The following is a 23,443-nucleotide window of genomic DNA, read 5'->3' as shown; positions in this document are numbered from 1 at the left end:
GCGCAGGCAGGCTTGCCGCGGGGCTGCCCCGCTGGCCTCAGCCGGCACGGGGTTGGCGGGCGGGCTGGAGGCGGCGCGCGCTCCTCCTTCCCCTTCCCCTTTCGCCGGCCGGGGCGAGGCCGGCGAGCGCCGCCAGGTACGAGGCAGGAGGAGACTTGGCGGGGGGAGGACGCGCAGGCCGAGGGGGGGGGGAAGGGAGTGGGAAAGTCAGCCCTGAGACGGTGCCCGGCCGGGAGACCAGAAGCTGCCAGTGGCGCGGAGAGGAGAGCGATGGGGAGAGAGGGCAGGCGGGAGGGGGTTCAGAAATGCCCTCCCCCCGCGTGCCGGGTCTCTTTTTGCAGGTTGCTGCTATTGGGGAAAGAGGCATTGCCGGTAGGAAGGGGCTGTTCCCACGCAGACGATACACCGCCCGTGGGCTTGGCCCCATATTCTCCTTCCTTCTTCCCTACTTTAACGCCCTACACTGTGCTGGATGACAAGTGATTCCCCCCCCAGTGATCCCCCCCCAGTGATCCCCCCCCCAGTGATCCCCCTCTTCCCCCCCCCCAGTGATCCCCCTCTTCCCCCCCCAGTGATCCCCCTCTTCCCCCCCCAGTGATCCCCCTCTTCCCCCCCCCAGTGATTCCCCTCTTTCCCCCACCCCCCCAGTGATTCCCCTCTGTTTCAACTGTATTTGCTATGAAGATAATTCACAGCGGGTAGCCGTGTTAGTCTGTCTGCAGTAGTAGAAAAGGGCAAGAGTCCAGTAGCACCTTCAAGACTAACAAGAATATTTTCTGGTAGGGAATGAGCTTTTGTGAGCCACAGCTCACTTCTTCAGATACTTCTTTGGTATCTGAAGAAGTGAGCTGTGGCTCACGAAAGCTCATACCCTGCCAGAAAATATTTTTGTTAGTCTTTAAGGTGCTACTGGGCTCTTGTAGCTTTGAGCGTGCCCGCCAGTGCATCTGATGAAGTGAGCTGTGGCTCACGAAAGCTCATACCCTGCCAGAAAATATTTTTGTTAGTCTTTAAGGTGCTACTGGACTCTTGCTCTTTTCTACTACTGTATTTGCTATGGTTAATCTCTCTGCTCAGACTTTCATTTTTATTTTTTTTATTTTTTTGCCTTTCTGTACCTTGCAGGGCCGGAAGATGCCTAACTCTAAAAAGGAGAGGCTGGGAGGCGCCCCCCTTTGAGAAGCCCGGGGGTCCCAATCCTCCAATGTCCGGAGAAGTCCAGCTGCAGAGGGCAGCTGGCTGCCTCCGGTGATTCTGTCTCGTTTGCCTGGCACGTTTCACAGCTCGGGTCCCAAACGTTTCCCTCCGCTGCAGCTTGTGCCACGAATGGCTACCCAGAGGAAGCATTTTGTGAAAGATTTCAACCCCTATATCACCTGTTGTATCTGCAAAGGATATCTTATCAAGCCTACTACAGTAACTGAGTGCCTCCATACTTGTAAGTAGTTTTTGTAAGTAGTTTTTTTGTGTGGCATGGTTGTGTGTGTGGGGTGTGTCTTTCTGTTAGTCACTGGTAGTAGAGGTGAATCAATTTGGGTATTTTAAAATTAAGGAATAGGATTTAGGACCTTCATAATAACCGTTTTTATGCAGCGCGCCCAGCAGAAATTTTGAACACTGGTTTAACTAGTTAGGCTGTACTTACAGCAAAATAAAGCAAAATTCCAGTGACACCTTAAATACTGTCCACATTTATTTCAATAGGAGTTTTTTTGTGAGAGGCAGCCCACTTTGTAAGATAGACATGTGAGGAAAACCTTACTGGGAGGTTTTATGGGGAAGGTTGTGGGGGAGGAGCCAAGGATGGTGTGAATTACTCTTTCAAGTGTAAATCTCAATGTAAAGGGGGAATGGGAGGAGTTGATGTAGAAAGGGTAGGTGTGGGTCCTGTCATAAATCAACAGAATTAGCAGTTACACATACTGATGGTAAAGAAGGTCAGAGGTTCATGGATGGTAAAGAAGGTCAGGGGTGTGAATTCTTGAATTTGCCTGTATCATGCCCCCCAAAAGGTAAAATAAAGTACTAAAAACTGACAATTGAATTGACTAGCACTTATATTGCTGAAGCCATGAAGGTCTTGTCCTGTAAGGTGGCTGGACAGGAAACTGCTTGAGGGGGAAAAAATGACTTTCTGAGCTCTGTAGAGGAAGTGTAAGGTATAAATGTAATATATACACTTTTGTTCCTCCCCTGTGCACTTTACAGTGTCCATTGCAAAAGGCATGCATACATTTACAAGCTCAACCTAAAATATAAAATTGTATTTTACCTGAATTCAGAATCTGTGCTTCCTGATCGGTTTTATTATTCTGTCTTGAAAATAATGAAAACTCCTGCTGCTAGTCCTTATCTACATGCATGCATCTGGTATATGCATGGACTTCCCCTGCAAGTTGGCTTCCGCACTGGCTTTACATTCATGGGCAGCTCAACATAAGTAAATTAATAAAATCAGTTCTGTACAGATAATACAGAAGGTAGAGTGCTGGGGATTTGGGGAATGGGAAAAGGGAGACAGTTTGGGGTGGACCCATGATAGACCTGAGGTCACTAGATATGATTTTTTTAATGCGACATCTAGCACATATTCCTCCATTTTCCATTTAGCCTAATATAAATTTCTTATTTTGTAGTTTGTAAGAGTTGTATTGTGCAGCACTTTGAAGATAGCAATGACTGTCCTAGATGTGGCAATCAAGTGCACGAGACGAATCCTTTAGAAATGTTACGGTAAGGAGATATCGGCTAAGAATTGTTTCAGTGGAACACAGTTTGTCCTGGTTTAGTGTAATGAGAAGAATATGAAACTACCTAGGATATGTTAGCTTTTAAAATGAATAGATATTTTTTACAAGGTGGCCAGAACTTTAGATAACTGAAGAATCTGAAGAAGTTCTTTGTTATTTTATGAAAAATGTTGTTGGAATCCTGGTAATGCTGATTGTGACTGAAACCAAAAACACACTTCGATTCAAAAGCACTTGGAGACATATTTCTTTAGGAGGTGGCAGAAATATCCTTAGACAGGGAAAACCAGTTCCAGGATTGTGTTGGCTTTTCCTGCCGCACTTCCTTCTCTTTTCTGAACTTGCAATTTTTTTTCTTCCTCCCTTTCCTCTGAAAACCGGGTTTGTTGCCTGCAGTGAAACCCATTGTTAGGGGATCAAAAAGATGATGGCAACTTTTTCTAACGTTTAAAATATGATGCCTATTAACAACGACCAAATAGATACTTTCATAGAGTAGACAGGTTAAAATATAGATTTAAAAAGTTATTCTCGATTGTATACAACTTTGTGGGGGGAAATAGCTGGTGAAGGAAATATTTGTTTCAGAGGGAATGTTTCTATTCACAAGTAATACAAAAGTCACAGGAAGAGCAAAATAAGTTGTAAATCTGTTTTTGTGCATGACAATTAATACATCTGAAGCATGCTCTGTCAGTGACGTGTGAGTTCTGTTTAAAGCAAGTGGGATGTGAGCATTTGGGAAAGGTAAAAGTGCAGTATCAAATGCACATATCAGGTTTTTTAATTGATGTAAGTCGTAATCGGCTTGACAGCACTTAACACACACACATGATTTTCTATTGGTCTCAATGGGACTTGGTCCAGATTGACCTTAACTGGATCATATGCTATGACCTCAGGGGATGTTACAAATCAATAAAAGAGGTTTCTGGAGATGTAAAGGGAACTTCTCTTGCTAAGGATTAATTGAGTACAAACTTTGAGGTTTACAGTTCTTTTCTTCATTTAAGGTAGCGTTAATTTAGAATTAAATGAAAAATAACAAGACAGACACTCTGTGCGTCTGCTGTTCTCTCTTCCAAAAGGAACCAACCCTGGAACTTCCCACTACTCTGGGAAGCAGGGCCCATATAACAATAACATATGGAGAAGACTCACTGTATTGCTGGGCCAGTTTTGCAAATAATGCTACTTCAAGCTGTGAATTTTATTCCTCCCTTGTTTTCTTTCTTCTCTGGCAGGAGCAAAATTAGCAGCTCATGCTAGGAATGCCTGTCCAGATGATGCATTTTGTAAAAGATTCCAGTCCCTTTATCAGCTGTTTTATTTGCAAAGGACCATACAACAATAACTTGAAGTTGTGCTGCTTCCTTCTCAAGCACCCAGCAGTAGGGAGCTTTGTTCACTTTCTTCAGCAATAGGAAGAAGAGGTAGAAACACTCACGAGGGAGGGACTGGGTAGGGTGACATTGATTGTTAAAAACAGTGTAGAGTTAATCAATATGTTAATCGGTTCAGTTTCAAAACTGGGTTTGCAGCACAGTTGAAGTGTATAGTGTGAATCCTTTTTTATATTGTGATTTATCTTCAAGATTACCGTAAATGCGTAATATTGTTACATAAATCTCATTAGATCAGGTGTAGAACAAAAAATTGAAACGAAAACCATGCTCCACCTGTATGTAAATATATGTATAGATACTATAACCAACTGTTATAGATACTATAACCATGACTCTTATATTCTAATAGAAAAGTTGGCCATATCCTTGGATACTTAATCCAGTGACTGGAGCTGTCAATGTGCAAGACAGATCTTTCTACAAACCTGAAAAGGGCCCCAGGTTTGCAGAAAAGTTTGAAATTAAAAAAATATATGTTTGGGGGTTTAAAAAACCTAAAAATGATAAAAGGAGTGCCTATAGCTTTAAGCAACAGATTCCCTCAGTGGCTGTTGCTAGGCAACCACAGCCTTCCAAGGCTTGGTTCTATCAGTAAAAGTCTTGAGGAGAGGGCAGGATCCTTTTCAGGCCTATTTTGGCCTTTGAAGGAGGGCATCTTGGGGCCTGACTAGGGTTGCCACCTCCAGGTTGGGAAATTCCTGGAGATTTTGTGGTGGAGTATAAAGAGGGCAGAGTTTGGGGAGGCGAGAAGTCTCAACCAAATATAATGCCATAGTGTCCACCCTCCAAAGTAGCCATTTTCTCCAAGGAGACAGATCTCTGTTGGAGTTCAGTTGTAATTCTGGGAGATCTCCATGCCTCACCTGGAGGTTGGCAAACCTAAGCCTGGCAGCAGCCTCTGGGTGACTTGATACCACCTGATTGTATGATTCTGCTAGGTCTGGCTGCTTGCTACTATTCAACAGCACCCATCTTATGAAAGCTAGTTTGGGTAGCTGTTAGAGCTTCAGAGTAGAGTCCAGAAGACCCAGGTTCAAATCCCCATCTTCCTGTGGAAACTCACTGGGTGGTTTTGGGCCCGTCTCATACTTTCATCCTAACCTACCTCACAGGGTTGTAGTGTGGATAAAAAGGAAGAGAGAATAATATAAGCTGCTTTGGTTCCCACTGTGGAGAAAGGTGGGGTATAATTGAAGTCAGTAGATAACAAATATAGCTGAAGATGGAAGGTAGATAAAAGTTGGTAAATAAGAGAGACAGGGAAAGGGGAGAGGATATGCTGGTTGGCAGAAAGGCGGAACAAGGAAATAGTGTGGGGAGGGATACAGGGGAAAGTGAGGTGCCACCCCACAAGTCCTTGAGGGTTCCCTATCATGCAAGTGGGCCTGACCCAGTAGTCAGCACCAGACAACTGGGCCACAGTTTCCCTCGGTAGAGGAAGAGGGAAAGCTGAAGGGGGCAGTTAAAGGTCGGTTGGCTGTTGGGTGGGAAGGAGACGGTTGCCAACTCCAGGTAAGGAAATGCCTGGTGATTGGGGGGGTAGAGCCTGGAGAGGTGGGATTTGAGGAGGGGAGGGACCTCAGGACGGTATAATGCCATAGAGTCTACCCTCCAAAGCAGCCGCTTCCTCCGTGGGAACTAGGGTTGCCAACCTCCAGGCGGGGGCTGGAGATCATCTGGAATTACAGCTGCTTTCCAGATGAAAGGTCAGTTCCCCTGGAGAAAATGGCTGCTTTGAAGAGTGGACTGTATGGCATAATACGTGACTGAGGTTGCTTCCCTCCCCAAACCTTGTGTTCCACCACCAAATCTCCAGGAATTTCCCAACCTTGAGCTGGCAACCCTAAGGGGGGGGGAGTGATCTCTGTAGTTGGGAGATCTGTTGTGATTCCAGGAGGTCTCCAGCCCCCTCCTCCCTGGAGGTTGACAACCTTAGAAAGAAGGAGGCAGGAAAAGGGAAGAGGTTATGGGGGCTTTCAGGAAAGACGAAGAGGAAATAGTGTGGGGAGTGGGAATGAGAAGTCCTTACGGGTTTCCACTTGTGCTGTCTAATTCCATTAAAATTGATGGGAGTGGAAGTGACCTGTTGCCAGCGTGTTCTTTGTGTTTGGGCAGTGCCTTAGGACAAAGCTAGTATAGTGGTTCCATACACGTAAGCTGACAGGACAGGCAGTAGGTGTTGGCTTAGATCCAGTGCACCATGGGCAGAGCTCAGCTCATGTGAAATGGTTTTCCCACCCACCCCCTTGTCCTGCTGCAGCCCCCAGGTCCAAAAAGCCATCCCTGAGTGTTCATGTACTCCCCAAAATTGAATGGGGTATGGCACAGGGGCGGCAGCGAGAAGTAATATTTAGTAGAAATGACTCCCACTTTGTTCAAGGAGTGTTCTGTGCATTCATGGGCAGGTGAGGATAGAAATGTGAAAATGTCTAAAAAATTTAAGACATGGGAAAATGTGTATTTCCTGTTTTGGAAATAAATGCCGTAGTTGCTTTCCTGCCAAACCTAAACTTATTTGGCTGCTTAACAATAAAACATGACTAAGTTATAACTAAGCGTATAAAGTTGTACTGTTTAGCATATTTATGAAATTTTATTTTTTGTTAAAGTATACCCTACCTTTCCTCTTGACTCATAAAGCAGTCTAATATTGACTTCTGCACCATATAAGAAGATTTTTGAAGTAGGCATTAAGAACAGCATTCCAAAAATAATGTTCTCCCATATTTTTAACAATCAGCGTTTTGACTTCTTAAAATAATATCTTCTCTCTTAAAGGCTGGATAATACATTAGAGGAAATTATATTTAAGTTGGTACCCGGACTTCGAGAACGTAAGTTTTTACAAAATCTTTCTTAACTAGATTTTTCATTCCTCCCCCCCCCTACAATTCTGTTGGTTTTTCAGCATTATTGATTTGAAATATCACTCTGTTTTTGTTTTGCTAACTAGAAGAACTGCAGCATGAGGCTGAATTCTGGAGGAAAAACAAACCTCAAGAAAATGGAGAAGGTAGTTATATATATATTTTGATAATGTAATAACATTTTGATGGCGTTCAGTGTATTTTCGTGGCAGAATGGATATGTATATTTATTGTAAGTGTATAAATGTATACCAGATTGTGTCTTCATGCACAGCAGTGTTAGCTGAAGTTAGCCTTTGCAGCAGTTTGTTACATAACATTATAGCACTTGGCTATTTGTTATATATGATATAGTAGGATGCAAAATGACTGTAGGTTGTTATCTAATCTAGAGGTTTCTTTGGAACTTAATGCAGTACTAGGTACATACAGAGCTTTTCTACTTGTAAGAAATCACCAGTAAAATTACCTTGTAAATACTTTTTGCTGCTGTTAATGTTTTGTCCACTTATACTGCCTAGAATCCTGGTTTTACATGGGGTCCATGCTTATAAACATTTTTGTTGGAGTTTTATCTGCTGTGTTGGGTTTTATGGGAGACAATCCCATGAATACAAGCAGGCAGTAATGCAGTACTCTACTCACAGGGTCTTCAAATCTCTGAAAAATACCTGTGGATTTCTGTTTCTGATATAGAATCATAGAGTTGGAAGGGTTCACCAGGGTCATCTAGTCCAACCCTGTGCACAATGCAGGAAATTCACAACTACCTCCCCCACACACCCCCAGTGACCCCTACTTAGGGTTGCGAGATCCCTCTTTGTCACCGGCGGCAGGTTTTTGGGGCGGAGCTTGAGGAAGGCGTGGTTTGGGGAGGGAAGGGACTTCAATGCCATAAAGTCCTATTGCCATAGCTGCCATTTTCTCCAGGTGAACTGATCTCTACCGGCTGGAGATCAGTTGTAATAGCAGGAGATCTCCAGCTACTACCTGGAAGTTGGCAACCCTACCCCTACTCCATGCCCAGAAGATGGCCAAGATGCCCTCTCTCTCATGATCTGTCTTAGAATTCTGCATGTACTATTTCTGCTAGAATCACTCCAGGCAGTTCAGGGAAGACAAAATATTAACATCGGACTGGGCTAGCCCTTAAAGAACTGTAAACATGATACATTAAGCTGTTCTTCCTGTTCTTCAGTTATCTGATCTTGGGACCTAACTAGACATGATGGTGTCCTTGTGTCCACCATGGGGGATGCCGCCACCATTTTACAGTGATCTAAAAATGCTGCAAGGGCCCCATCCTCAGCTGCAGGCTGAGATGCTTTTGTTTCTCCCCCGTGAGACTTTTCAAGTGCCGAAATGGCCATACACACACAGCCCTTGAAGCAGTTTTGGAACTTAAAAAGGTACACGGGGGGTGGGGGGTGGCTAGTGCCACAGACTACTGTACTGTGGAATTAGGGTTGCCAACCTCCAGGTACTAGCTGGAGAACTCCTGCTGTTACAACTGATCTCCAGCCAATAGAGATCAGGTCACCTGGAGAAAATGGCTGCTTTGGCCATTGGACTCTATGGCATTGAAGTCCCACCACTCCCCAAACCCCGCCCTCCTCAGGCTCCGCCCCAAAAACCTCCCGCCAGTGGCAAAGAGGGATCTGGCAACCCTATGTGGGATCGATTCAGGCCTTTGTGGTATTTTTAAATCACTTTGCAATGGTGGTGGCACCCCTGTGGCCAGAAAGCCGCCATTGCATCTAGTTGGCCCTTAATCTCTGCTGTTGGTAGTTCGATGACATCTTGACCACATGAAGCTGCCTTATACTGAATCCAAGTCAGTATTGTCTACTCTGACTGGCAGCGGCTCTCCAGGGTCTCAGGCAGAGGTCTTTCACATCACCTACTTGCCTAGTCCTTTTAACTGGAGATGCCTGGGATTGAACCTGGGACCTTCTGCACGCCAAGCAGATGCTCTACCACTGAGCCACAGTCCCTCCCCAATCTTGCCAGTGATGTTCACTGATCTCAGTTAGCGTAGTGTGTAAGTATGCAGATATGTTCTCCATATTTCCATGTTTGTGCCTGGCATCAGAAACCCTTATCTGATAAGAGCAATATTTTAGTGGCTGTCTCTGCATTTTTTAGACTGTTTCAGCAGTGCAAATAATTTACCACTTCCTTCCTCAAGGTCCACCCCTTCTCCCCCCCTCATAACCTCTTTGAAAGAGAATGTGAGAGCAATTTATACTGTTCTTGTAGCACAGTCCCACATAAGCACCTTTTCTTGCAATGGCAGCTGTAAGCATAGCTCTTTTCCTATGGGCGTTGGGATGTGCATAGTTATCTGAAGGCAAAGTGTAAATTGCATGCCTGGACTGCACTATTCATCCCATGCCCTGGGAAAGGATGGGCTAAGACCCTAAACCAGCAATATAGTGTGAAAATTGCTAGTTCACAGCATACCTGTCAATAGAGTTTCTCCCGCCCCCCACAAATGAACAGGTCTTCAGGCAAAGTCTTCTATTTATATTTGAGGTGTTATAGTACATTAGGCAATGGTTTTCAGATTGGTACATAATTAGACAGCTACTATAGATTGTTTTTGTAGCTTGTGCCTAGTTTACAAAACTCCTACAAAGTACCCTCTTACAACATAGGTCTCTATGTTGTTGACAGGTTACCATGAACTTTTAATCTACAGTGTATGTTAAGATAATATGTTAGCAAGGCAGGATCATGTAACAGGAGTGAAAGTTAACTAATCCAAAAGGTTTTAGATTTGTGCAAAAAACAGAAATTAGGAGCACCAGTTGCTTACTGGACAATGTTAGATCAACCTTTCCTAAGCAGTTTATGTCAGAAGTCTGTTCACCTGAGGAAATGTATTACCTTCTATCATTACAATGGAAATGCATTTTTGACATTTTCTCACAAAGTTGCCTTAAATTGAACTTCTCTTCATTGTCGATCTATGATCTTTTAATCTATTTTGATATTTTAAAGCGCTGTGATTGTATTCATCCTTGTGACTGCCTTGACGAAGGACATAATTCCAGCAACTTCTTTCATTTAGTTGTTTAGAGCTATTGGTACTATTGAAAAAATGCTGGAATTTCTCATGGTTTGTCCTGAAATGTGGTGATCTGTTATGAACTGGAAGTTTGCTGATGACTTTAAGACACTGGTTCCCAACCGGGGGTCCGTGGACCCCCAGGGGTCCGCGAGAACTAAATTAAGGTCCACGAAACAAAGTTATAAACCCATAATAAATTAATATTTTCAATTAAAAGTTCTCTATTATAAAAGTATATTTTCAAATATTATTCTAAGTTTAATGTTTAACTAACAGTTATGATTAAAGTTTATTTTCAAATTCTCGGAATTTTTATTTTGAACCTTGGGGTCCCTGCACCGAACAAAGAAGTCCTAGTGGTCCCTGGTCAAAAAAAGGTTGGGAACCACTGCTTTAAGAAGACACACAAGATATTCTGTTAGCAAAGGTTGCCTCTAATAGTTTACTTTTGTAACTATCGTAACTATTGAAACTATGAATTGCTGACCTTTCTAAATGGACAAAAACATTTCCTTTTCTTGTACTCTATACATATAATCTATGAGGTGAAACCCGGACACTTGAAAAAAATTCTGTTTGGGTGGGATTAAGCAGAGCTTGAGGTGCAGTTTATCTCATTACAGGTCCCCTAAACAAATACATTGGTTGTTTACTAAGAAATTCAGGCTTTTTAGAAAAGTTATTTTAATTTGTATGTATGTGTCGGTTGGTGATTCAGAACTGGTGCAGCTATGATGCTGAGGCTGCCTTTACTTTAGTTAGGAAATAGACAGTGGCCATACAGAATCTCGAGCACCTTCCAGTTTCTAGAGCAAATTCTCTCCTTTTACCATAGTTTAACAGTTAAAGGATGCATCAGCACAGGTGTTTACTGAAGCTAACTGGTTCCCCAGTTTCCAGGATTGTATGCTGGACTCTGCAGCCGGTTATGAGAACTGTACTATTAGGTCAGCCGCCATTGACTTATATACCCGAATTATTTGGTATTCTGTCTCACTGATTCCAACTAAGTATGCTGACAACTGAGATATTGGCACATAGATTGAAAGGTGCAATGTATGAATAAATGTTTTTGTGTTGTTTTTTAATTTCCAGAAGGGAATCCAAAATCTGAAAATCCCAAAGATGATGAAGATGGAGATGAAAATCAGGAAGATAAAGACTATCACAGGAGTGACCCTCAGATTGCTATCTGTTTGGATTGCTTACGCAACAATGGACAATCTGGAGATAATGTAGTAAAAGTGAGTTTGGAGAATGCAAGAATTCATGTGTGTTTTTTTTCAATGTGTATGATATCAACTCTCGAAGTATGTTACTGCTGGCTATTCTCATTTTCTGTATCTTTGTGCTCCTTTAAAACTGTAGGCAATCTAAGGCCAAACTTGACATTACAGCAGCAAACTATGTGTTCCCTGGTCATTTTGCTTTTTGAATCTGGAGGATAAAATGCAACAGTTTTTGAATGGAACAGATTAAAACAAGGAGGGTTTGGGTCACGCCATATCAGTTGGCTAAGAAAGCACTTTCATCCCAGACACCCTATGAGCCTTCAACTTAGCAATTAGGGTTGCCAGGTCCCTCTTTGCCACTGGTGGGAGGTTTTTGGGGTGGAGCCTGAGGAGGGCAGGGTTTGGGGAGGGGAGGGACTTCAATGACATAGAGTCCAATTGCCAAAGCGGCCATTTTCTCCAGGTGAACTGATCTGTATCAGCTGGAGATCAGTTGTAATAGCAGGAGATCTCCAGCTATTACCTGGAGGATGGCAACCCTGTTAGCAATAAACAGACATTCTAACCAGCCTGTGTCTGTGGTAGCACAAGAAGCAAATTTACCCCCATGTTTTGGAAACTGAAACCAAACAGCATTAGTTCCCCAAAGCAAAGTGCCAGTCCCAACTTTTCCCCCCCTCTGTGGTGATGGAAGGCTTCTGAAGAGCCAGGAGATGTCAGCGTTGTAGCATGTGCCCATTTGGAAGCAGCAATCTTCATCATGGGATCATTCTCGGCTTGAAGCTTCCACAAAATATTAGGGAGTCTCCCTACATTTTGAGATCTACACACACACCATGGGACTAGTTTGGTGGTGGCACCCACTACCCTTTCTCAAAATTGAAATGTGCTCACGGGCTCAACAAGTTTGAGGGCATCTGAATCACAGCAATGGATCTGTGTCTTAGAAAAGATGGCTTCTGCTGAACAGTTGGCAAGAGGTAGAGCAGGGGTGGTGGTTTTGTGCAGAAAAGCAGTGGGCAAGAGAGAGTTGCTCAGCTCTTTCCCACTTGTCTTTTCTCCTTGCTGCCTCTCTTTTCCAAACTACTTCCCCCCCCCCCCCATCCTGATTCATTTTCATTCTCAGGAGCCTGGCTCAGAGAAAAATGGCTGGGGGCAGGGGCTATAAGTATTAAATATTAAGCAAATCCAACCTCACCACTTGTTCATTTGAATTTGCCCTGCTCTTCAGCCACCCTTCGTTTTAAACCATGGGTCTATCATTGAATACATAGTTTGGATATGTGTTCCGTGAATTACATTCTTAGGGTTGCCTTCCATAAAATGGCACACTTGTGAATAAGCTTTTATATAAAGTTTAACAGGCATGGTAAAGTTGAACGTACAGTATTTTAATAAATACTGAAGTTTCATCGTATGGCCATAAGAAACTGCCCTGAAGATTCCAAGTTCTTACTTAATACATCTTAATATTTGTCTGTCTAGCCTAATGTTATCTACTCTGACAGGAAGCAGCTCTGCAAAGTCTCCAGCAGTGGCATTTCGTAGCTCTGTTCCTTGAAATCCTTTAGCTAGAGATGCCACAGCTTGAATCTGGGATCTTTCACAGGCAAAGCATGTGCTTCGTCACTGAGCGATGGCCTTATGTTCTCATCTCACTAATGACGTCAGATGACACACGTTTGTTTTTCAGTACAAGGTTTTTGGGCCGTGTCAAGTGAGACCTTATGTTTAAAATATGTATGTGAGTTTACAGTGTTTGTTTCTTTTCTGTTAGGGGTTGATGAAGAAATTCATCCGGTGTTCTACACGAGTGACCGTAGGAACTATCAAGAAGTTTCTAAGCTTAAAACTAAAGCTTCCAAGTTCTTATGAGGTACGAAGACAACAATTCAAAGGTTGTAGACTCCCTTGTGTAATCGTTTTGAACTTAAAAGGTTCAGCTGTATAAATAGTTGTTGGGTTCTAATGCTGAAGATGGAATGTGGGATTAACTTCAAAACATGCATATTTGTTCAGAAGTCAGTGAGGTGAGGACTCGCTTCCCACCCTAACTGTGCATAGGATTGAAACTCCAATATCATAATTGAAAGTAAATCTACTAGAAATGTATATTATAAATTATGCATTTAACTTAGAAAGAAAACTTTGCCATTGGCATAAAAGTGGCACTCCACTCCAGCTAAAGAATCTTGCTTCTCTAGCTCTGCAGTAGTAAAAGTGGGATATATTGTAATAAAAATGGAACATGAAATATTATCTGAGTCAGATGATGAGACATTAACATTTCTGCCTTTGGCTCCAAAAGGCTACAGGTAAAGATGGATGTAGGAAGCTAAGAATAATTACGGCAGGTTTCATCACTTGTGGCGTGAGCCCAGTTTCACAACTTATGCTTATAGACATAAGCAAGTTGATTGCTGAATCAGGCCTCAGTATTTTCCCTACCCTCTTGCACCAGCCAGGCTGTTTTGTTTTCTAATGGTATAGTAACATTTATTTATCCGTGCTTAATGTTCTTATTCTTGTAAAAACACTTTACTAAGACAACCAGCGTGGTGTAGTGGTTACGAGCAGTGTTTTGGAGTGGTGGACTCTGATCTGGAGAACCAGGTTTGATTCCCCACTTCTCAATATAAGTGGCGGAGGCTAATCTGGTGAACTGGATTTGTTTCCCCACTCCTACACTTGAAGCCTGGTGGGTGACCTTGGGCTAGTCACAGTTCTGTACTAACTCTCTCAATCTCACCTACCACACAGGGTGTCTGTTGTGGGGAGGGGAAGGTGATTGTAAGCTCGTTTGATTCTTTCTTAAGTGGTAGAGAAAGTCAGCATATAAAAACCAATTCTCCTTCTAATCTAATACTAGATCAAATGGTGTACCTCAAGTAAATCATAATTAATGTATTTAGCCATGATTCTAAATATGGAATTGTGTTAAGATTATTGTTCATAAGACGAGTAACACCATCATATACAAACGGTATCTTGGCTCTACAACAACCACCAATTTTTATTTCTGTGGTGTCTTATAGGCCTTTGAAACTTACTTGATGCACTTCTTCCATCAGCCCAAAATCTCCTGGAAGTCTGAACAGAGATTCACAATGGTTAATATCCTCTGCTGTAACCACATAAAATAGATACTGTGCTGTTAAATGAAAGTGTGCATAGGATTGCAGCTCCAATGTTTTCACAATGTTGGGGTAATTAACAGTGCAATCATAAGAAAGCCTTCCTGGGCATAATACCCATGGAATATATCTCAGTAGGCTTCTGAGTAAGAGCCCCATGGCGCAGAGTGGTAAGCTGCAGTACTGCAGTCCAAGCTCTGCTCACGACCTGAGTTCTTTCCCAATGGAAGTTTGTTTCAGGTAGCCGCCTCAAGGTTGACTAAGCCTTCCATCCTTCCGAGGTCAGTAAAATGAGTGCCCAGCTTGCTGGGAGTAAAGGAAAGATGACTGGAGAAGGCACTGGCAAACCACCCCATAAACAAAGTCTGCCTTGGAAATGTTGGGATGTGACATCATCCCATGGGTCAGTAGTGACCCAGTGCTTGCACAGGGGACCTTTACCTTTTTTTACCTAGGCTTTTGAGTAGACCTTCTTAGAATGGTACTGTTATTTCCATAATATCTGTCTCTCCAGCTACCCCCTTCACTTTAACTGAGACCTGTCAAATTAAAATGAAGTGGAGGAGCGAGGGAGCAGATTGGAAACAGCACAGAACAATCAGCCTCTCAGTTGTAGCAAAATAAGTGGCCTATGAAAAGCTGCTGGTTAAGGGAAGAAATAATTATTTTAGAGTTCTTTGGATTGAGTTATGGTGTCAGATGTCTCTGTATTAAGTGCCATCAAGTAGTTTCTGACTTATGGCAACCCTATGAATTAATGACCTCGAAAACATCCTGTTGTTAACAGCCTCGCTCGTGTATTTTCATGCATTTTCTTTTCCAGCTGCCTTCATCTTTTCCTAGCATTATTGTCTTGTCCAGTGATTCTTGTACTTTGTGGCATTATGAGAAGAGAGTAGCCTCGGTTTAGTCATTTTAGCTTCTAGGGGGAGTTCAAGATTGATTTGATTTTGCTTTTGCTTTTTCTTTGCTTTGCTTTTTACCGTCAAGTTACATCTGACTTATGGCGACCCCTGATGGGGTTTTCAAGGCAAGAGATGTTCAGAGGTGTTTTGCCATTGCCTGCCTCCACGTTATGACCCTGGTATTCCTTGGAGGTCTCCCATTCAAATACTGGGCAGGGTTGACCAGGTCAGGGCTGATTTGATCTATAACCCACTGATTTGTTTTTTTGGCAGTCCACGGTATCCATAAAACTCTCCTCCAACACTACATTTCAAATGAATCAACTTTCTTCCTGGCAGCTTTCTTCATTGATCAATTTTCACACTCATACACAGTAATAAGGACTAATATGGTATGAATTATCTTGATCTCGGTCACCAGCAACTCATCCACTTAAGAATCATTCAAGCTCCTTCATGCTGCCCTTTCTAGTCTCAATCTCCTTCTGATTTCTTGATGTCAGTCTCCCTTTTGGTTGATGATGGAGTCAAGGAATAGAAAATCTTGAAGAATTTCAACTTCTTCATTATCAGCCTTAAAGGTCATCACTTTTGTCATCTTGATGTTCAGCTGTAGTCCTGCTTGGGCAATTTCTGATTTAACCTTCACCAGGAGTTGTTTCAAGACTTCCCTGTTTTCTGCCATTAGAGCTTATTCGTGGTGGGGGAGTCAATTGGAGGCGGTGTGACCCTACGCCAGTGTAAGTGCCCACTTATTACGGGATAAGGGGCACTTACACTGCAGCTGGGGCATTCCCGTCAGCGCCTGGGTGCTGCAGACCTGTGCGGGGCTCCCCCGCCGGCGCAGCCTCTCTCAGAACTAAAACCCGGAAGAAAAGGGTGGTGCCAGTGTGTGGGGGCATTCCTAGGGGCAGAGCTGACTTTAGTCCGCTTCCTAACCCCTTCCAGCCTGGGAAAGTCCCTCATTGCTATGGCAGGGTTACGAAACCCTTTTTTGCTGTCACCGCCTCGCTGTTCTCTGTGGGTGCATTTTCGCCTTTTATTTTTTAAAAGGCATTTTTATTCTCTACGGCAGCTGGGAAGAGGCTGTGTGGCTGCGCCGCTCCTGGCCACTGCGAATTACCCCCCGCCCCCGGAATGGGCTGTCTATGTAGTATCATTGGCGTATCTCAAATTATTAATATTCCTTCCCCCAATTTTTGGTCCACCTTCCATCTAAATCTAATCCAGTTTTCCTTATGATACAGGTTAAACAGATAGGGAGATAAAATGCATCCTTGTGGCCAATTGGAAACCATTCTGTTTCTCCATATTCTGTCCTAACAGCAGCCTGTTGTCCACAGTACAGGTTGCTCATCAAAACAATCATGCCTGTTTCTTTTAAAATCAACCATAACTTTCATGATCCACATACTCAAGAGCTTTGCTGTCATCTTTGAAACACACAAGTTGGTTTTCTTCTGAAATCCTGTCGTATGCTCTAGTAACCAACGTAAATTTGCAATATGATCTCTAGTGCCTCTTCTTGTTCTGAATCCATCTTGAACATCTGGCATTTCTCGTTCCATATATGGTAACGGTCTTTGTTGTAAGATTTTGAGCATTACTCGTGTGAGACATTAATGTGATGGTCCGATAGTAGCTACAGTCTTTGACGTCTCCTTTTTTTCAGAATTGGAATGTAGGGTGGACATTTGCAGTCTGTGGGCCGTTGTTTTGTTTTCCATATTTGTTTGCATATTCTTGTTAAAATTTTGATGGACTCCGTTTCTGTGGCTTGGAATAGCTCCATTGACATTCCATCTGCTCCTGGTGATTTGTTTCTCCCAGATGTTCTCAGTGCAGCTTTCATTTCACTTTCTAAAACTCTAGGTTCTTCTTCAAAAGATTCTTCTTGGAAAGAATCTGTCATCCTTTCCTCTCTTCTGCATAGTTCTTCTGGCTTTTCATCCAGATTAAGTACTCCAAAATTTTGCAGAATGATTTTCCCCCCAGAGATCATCTCAGAAAAAATAATGTACGTGTGTTATAAAGCAGTAGAGATGCTATTAAATTGCCTCCCTCACTGTTAAATCTGACTTTACATTCACTGCCTTTGATCCAAAGATGCGTACAAGCAAGTCTAGGTCATCCCAAACTACTTTTTAAACCTTTTTGAAAAGGGATGTTCGGATCTACAGTCACGAATGAAAGAGAAAAGTCCTTGAGAGCATGTGAAGGAATTGACCAGATCAGGCCCATTTTGTTTTTATTTGTGTTCAGTGATTGTCATCTCATTGGTAAGTTGTACACAGGCATTTGTATGCTTTCCACTGTTTCTTCTTCCTCTTGAATGATGATAATTCATTTCTAGAAAATGTTGCAGAAGCTGCCAGGACTTGTGATTATTCTATGGTTTATTGTACTTGGTTTTTTCCTCTTTTTTCCAGTTAGATGTACTATGCAATGGGGAAATCATGGGTAAGGATCACACTATGGAATTCATCTACATGACAAGATGGAGACTACGAGGCGAAAATGTAAATAAATATATATATTTTATTGGTTTTAAGTAGTAGTTTTGTGAATTTATAACATTTTACTCAAGGAGTTCTGCCATTTCTTATATTTTCTGCACTTTAAAAAAATCCAATATTTGTATTCAGGACAGACCAGAAGGTCTTGATTTAATAGGTGCCCAAAGTTAGAATGTGAATTGTATGCTATGAATCTTAGAATGCAGTCCTGAAGCGGGGGGTAGATCCGTGGTGGCTGGGAGTAGCAGAGCCATGCCTTCTCCTCAGTGGCTTCCCGGCAGCTGCGGACACACACAAAAACCCCTCAAAAAATAAAATTAAAGGGAAAGGGGGGAAAGGCCCCATTGCAAACAGTGAGGCAGCGCTACCAAAAATGGTGGCGCCACAATGCCGTTGCGTTAGGTAGCCTCGTAACCCCATTTGCACTGGGAACACCCCCTAACGGCAGCTCTGCCGGGAATCTAACGGGCACCCTGGGAACGCCTCCTGAAATGCCAGCATGGGGACTTGCATCGGAAGAACACCAGTGGGAGGCCGCGCTGGCATCCAAGGGCTGTGCTGCTGCCGCAGTCCTAAGGTGCCAGCGTAAGTGGCCCTACGCCAGCGTCCATGCCAGTTTGTACGTTGCAAGTAACATGGACGCCAGTATAGGGGTCATGCTGGCTCCTAAGAACATTCCCCCCTCTTTCAGGATTGCACAGTTAGTCTTATCTAAAAGTAAAAAAGAAAAACAGGAGCAGTGGTGGTTTAGAGCCTTTGGTTCAAAAAAGACTCGATAGTTTTCTTTTTGTTACAAAATAACTAAAAATATAACTTGAGTTAAAACAGTTCATAGAAAAAACACTAAAAACATATGTAATACTTTCAACATCTCAGTATCTAATCAGGAAGAAAAGGGGGTTGGGAATTGGCTGAAAGTGTGGCACCTAAATCTGCATAAGCTAGGTACCAGTTGGGAAGCTGGGAGAAGGACATTCCAAACCTGAATGTTTAAAGCAAGTAGCATTCTTATCAGGATATATTTTCAAAAAGATGTATCTGACATAGGTGCTACCTGCTGTGCTATGGAATGACCTAGGCAGGTTGGAAACAATGGGTTTTGTTTAAACTCTCCAATTTGCTGAACACCATCAGTCAGAATATGTGTTCAGCTAATCTAGGTGGCAAAGGTTGACCATTAGCATTATGTTTTGTGTTAAACTTTAGCCATAGTTGAAGGAAAGGATATTCAGCCCCAGGCTTCTTATGGTTTGGCAAGCCAGTAATTTCCAAAGTCAACATGGCAATAGTTCTGTAATAATGCAAAACATTTAAGTTTACACGCAGAACAACTAGAATGTTCTGTGCTCATTAAACTCTTTCATATTCTATTATTAGCACTGGGTTGTAACTAATATTATATTTCTTCAGTGCATTACTGTGTGGTTAGTAACATATTTATGTTTTTACCCTGCCTCTTCCAAATGCTCAAAGTGGCTTACATTGTTTATCAGAATAAAAGGGAAGGTGCACAGTCCCAAAAATAAATAATAGATCTGGTTAGCCAAAGTACAGTAAGAATATGTTCTCAGGATTTTGGAATCTGCTTTCTTATATTTGTCTGGGATTCCACCTTTCTCTAAAAGAAGAGATCTGTGTTCTTATTAGAATATATAATCAGCATCAAATTTTACTTCAGAAAGTCATTTAAATATGTGTCAGGCCTGTTCATGTTCTTCTTTTAGCACATTCTGTAATACTTAGCTAAAAATAGTCCTCCATTACTATCAACTTTTTAAAAATAATATGACCAGGCTTTATCCTGAAATGATGCTTCTACTGGCAATAGGATTGAAAGTAAAATTTTGTGTTTATTTTTCTGTATAAATTCTTTGTGACAATGAGTCTATTGGCAATACAAGTTTTTATTCACTTGTAGCTACATGGTGTTCTCCATGTGTTGGATCTAAAGATTCCAGTGCCAATGAAGAAAGTATTTTTGCCCACCTACCATCTCATACACATGGGTTGCAAATCCCTTCCCAGGTCTGCACCCTCTCCTATCCCACTTGGAAACTGACTCCAGAGAAATTAGGGTCCCTTTAGAGAGGCCTTTTCTCTCTAGCGCCAGTTTTTTTGGGGTTAGGAGGATTTAGATGTGTGTGCACACACACACTACATGTGAGTGGAAGTGCATTCTGCTCACCCAGTGGGATTCTTGGATATAACCTATGTGTATTAAATTCTTGCTACTTATTTTCTAGATAAAAATGTTTATGTGACTTTAGAAATAGCATATATCTCCAACAGAAATTGGTCCAGTAGAAGTTAATACATTTGCCTAGTATCTCTGGGACCAATGTAGTACCTGTATTGACTGTAAAAGCCTCACGTGTGGAAAAAAAATTAAATGACTGATAATTAGTGTCCAGTTGTGGATGCCTCTTATCTGATCAGAAAATCATCTCCTTCGCAGTTTCGGTGTCAGAACTGCTCATCTTCGCAAGTATGCTCACAGGATGGCTCTTTTTATCAGGTAAGAGGCACTCCTTGCTGTGCAATTAGTCATTAACATCATATCAGTACATTCGTTATTATTCAGGCCTGATGGCAGGTGGGTGTCCCTGGAGCTCCATATTACAAAGATCTTCCCATCTGAAATTAAGACTTGAAGATCAGAGCCTCAGAGTCCTTTTGTTTTTTTTAAAACTGTTTAACTAAGGAGGAAAAGAACTTGGGAACAATGTGTTTAATTAATATTTTTATCAACATTAGGTTCTGTATTTCCCATTAGTACGTTGAAGGCCCAGCTAACAAAAATGCATAAAACAATTGCACAAGATTGGTACCAAACAAGAGCAGATCTTAGGGTGATTGTCGTAACAATCAACTAAAAGCTGAGAGGTTGCCCTTCCATTTGCTTTCAGAACTGCCTTCCATTTCTACTATGGTTACTCAACATCAGTTGCTATGTTGAGTAACCATAGTAGAAATGGAAGGTAGTTCTTCACCCCTGCCTCTACTTTGGCAATTCATGTTTCCAATGCCAGCAGCAAGAACAGCAAATAAGAGTACCCATTGGCCATTCACTCTGTTACTGGCTAGTTGTTCTAACAATTTAAAATGCTTCAACTGTTAGGGTACATGGAGGTGAATATCTTGGGGGAAGCCAGCTGGTGAATCAGCTGGATAAAGAACTAATAAATATGTTTAAGAACGAGGGAAGGTGGTTGTCTAGCTTCCTGCCATTTGTAACATAGAAACCAAAGTAGTAGGCCAAAATCTTTCAGTATGTATTGCCATCTTATAGGTTCTTTATAGCTAAAACTCCATTTTCAAGGATATCTCTGTATAGCAACAGGATGATCCCTGCAGTCATTTCTTGGCTAAAAAAAATATGTCTCAGGGCATGAACTCAGATTCCTGAAAGATGGCAGTTTCCATGTAGTGTTGACTTATGCCTGCAGCCACTGGATGACTGCAGCTATCATTCCTTGCTTTGAAATCTCGTGAGATTGCTGCTTTTTGGGGGGTGTACTTTCAGGGTGCCGGGGGTGGAGAACGGAGGTTGTGTCCAGAGAGCCTGAGGTGTCACTTTAAGCTTTTTCAAGACCAAATGGGTTCAACGGAAGTGATCGAAGCATGTAATTAACCACCCCATTGAAATAAATGGAACTAAAAACTGCTGAGTTTGGCAGGATGATGCCCAAAACGTTTTGGAATGAAGTGTCAGTCTGAGGAGTAATGTAAATTGCTACTCTGAACTAGCCATGGCATCTAAGTTTTTTTTTTTTAGACTGTATAGTCCCTGGGTGCTCATTTCAAGTACTAAATTCTTTAGACACTTTATGCCCCATTTTCCATGATCTTTCAGTTTCCTTTTGTTGCTGAGGCAGTGCAGTGGCCCCCATATAAGGGCTTCCCAACCCTCACCCCTGGAATATCTCCTGGAAACCATAGCTTAGCTCCTGCTAATACCCTATGTATTTCAAACAGGGTAATCTTGTATATGAGGGTTGTCCCAGGTCACAACATCACATCAAGCTGCCTTATACTGAATTAGCCCCTTGGTCCATCAAAGTCAGTATTGTCTACTCAGACCAGCAGCGGCTCTACTGGGTCTCAGGCAGGGGTCTTTCACATCACCTACTTACCTAGTCCCTTTAACTGGAGATGCCGGGGATTGAACCTGGGACCTTCTGCATGTCAAGCTGATGCTCTACCACTGAGCCACAGCCCCTCCCCTCAGCATTCAGAGAGGGGAGAGTATTCCTACTGTATGCATTAGGGAACTCCACCCTTTTACTTTCCATGTATGCAGGAGCTGTAAGTTCTATGTTGCAGCTACCAGGGCATTTCTGACACAACCTTTGCCCCACACATAGAAGTCAGGGCTGGCTTTTCTATTTTGAGCCTTTATTTTGAACTTCAGTTTGATTATCTGATTCCCTTAACACAAAGCGTGTGTGTGTGTATACACACACACACACACACACACACCTCAGAGCTGATATTACATCAAAATAAAACTTGATTGATTGATATATCTACCTGTGACACATTAGTGCTAACAATCTGTTGATATGTCTTTTAATAGTTGTACTGGTTTTTAAGTATTTCTGTCTATATAGTCACTGTTTTCATTTGTTCTGTTTTCATTGTGGTTTTAGTCTTACCCCATGGTTCTGCAGTATCGACCCAGAATTGACTTCGGTTAGACCAAAGGGCCAGATCCCACTGAGATTAATCCTGCACTATGTTTACCCATCGACAGATTGCACAATGAATGGATGTGCCTGGACTGGTGGGGACACAACCAGAATTTCGGCATGTAAATATAGACTTCTTATTCGGTTGATCAACTTCATCTTTCTCTTCCCCCTCCCCACCCCAATTAGAGTAAGTCAAGTGCCGTTCTGCTACTGAAACATCCACAACAAGATATTTGTGATATCTAAGTCTGCAAGTCATAGGCAAATTGTTCAATGTATAGTTAAGAGTCAGAATATCTGGAGTAGTTTGCTCTGCCTGTTAGAAATTTTCCCTGGTCTGTAATGTTGATTACATTAACAGAGACAACCATGCATTTTTTCACATGTGGTGTTGCAGTTTTTTTTTTCTTCACATTTACTATTTTACTGAGTAATGTTGTTTAAAAGAAGTACTGTACGAAAGGTTAAAGGCTATACCTTTGGAAATATTTTGTATATAATATATGTTTAAAGATGTGGTTACTGTGCCACTACCTTTTTTTTTTCTTGTTTGGTTTCTCATAGGTCCAGGTATAGCTTGCTAATTAGTATGCTTTTTTGAAACATCTAAAAATTAGGCTTTGTGTCAGAGAAATGAAACACAGTCATTACTGAACTCAAAGTGTGTGTACAGGCAGTCACGTAATGTCTCATAGCCACCTTTCACTAGAGTATATAACTTACCTAGAGTTTTGAATTTGAGGAGTAGCAAATCAGCACACATGCAGCAGGTAAGGTCATTTGTCCTTTTTAAAAAATCCATTGCATAATTAAAACAAACAAACACACCCCTTAGGGATAAACGGGAACTGTCATGTAAACTTACTCTA

The 23,443-nt window shown here is 42.2% G+C and overlaps 1 protein-coding gene across 7 annotated transcripts; it reads left to right on the top strand.

The window, feature by feature from the left end:
* Positions 1-1,264: 1,264 nt before the first annotated feature.
* Positions 1,265-23,161, top strand: PCGF5 (polycomb group ring finger 5). Of its 7 annotated transcripts, none has more exons than XR_008933331.1 (9): positions 1,265-1,438; positions 2,637-2,733; positions 6,935-6,990; positions 7,110-7,169; positions 11,192-11,340; positions 13,106-13,204; positions 17,801-17,886; positions 20,339-20,398; positions 22,637-23,161. XR_008933331.1 is itself a non-coding variant. In XM_056849817.1 (9 exons), the coding sequence occupies exons 1-9, from the start codon at positions 1,327-1,329 to the stop codon at positions 22,578-22,580; spliced, it is 768 nt and encodes a 255-aa protein (XP_056705795.1). In that variant the 5' UTR covers positions 1,265-1,326; the 3' UTR covers positions 22,581-23,161. The 7 variants fall into 7 exon arrangements, 5 of the variants coding, with proteins under 5 accessions (XP_056705795.1, XP_056705796.1, XP_056705794.1 ...); XR_008933330.1 differs by having other exon boundaries at positions 22,533-23,161; XM_056849817.1 differs by having other exon boundaries at positions 7,113-7,169; positions 17,797-17,886; positions 22,533-23,161.
* The last annotated feature ends 282 nt before the right edge of the window (positions 23,162-23,443 follow it).

The sequence above is a fragment of the Euleptes europaea genome, chromosome 5 (assembly GCF_029931775.1).
Source record: "Euleptes europaea isolate rEulEur1 chromosome 5, rEulEur1.hap1, whole genome shotgun sequence".
Taxonomy (NCBI): Eukaryota; Metazoa; Chordata; class Lepidosauria; order Squamata; family Sphaerodactylidae; genus Euleptes; species Euleptes europaea.
Note: the sequence above shows the minus strand (reverse complement) of the source record. Positions and strands in the feature narration are given on the sequence as shown.

Excerpts from the sequence above, each read along its gene's own strand:
- PCGF5 (XM_056849816.1), top strand. The coding sequence starts at position 1,327 with ATGGCTACCCAGAGGAAGCATTTTGTGAAAGATTTCAACCCCTATATC. Across the intron at positions 6,991-7,109 it reads GGTACCCGGACTTCGAGAAC|AAGAACTGCAGCATGAGGCT; the intron begins GTAAGTTTTTAC and ends TTTGCTAACTAG. Across the intron at positions 17,887-20,338 it reads GGAGACTACGAGGCGAAAAT|TTTCGGTGTCAGAACTGCTC; the intron begins GTAAATAAATAT and ends TCTCCTTCGCAG.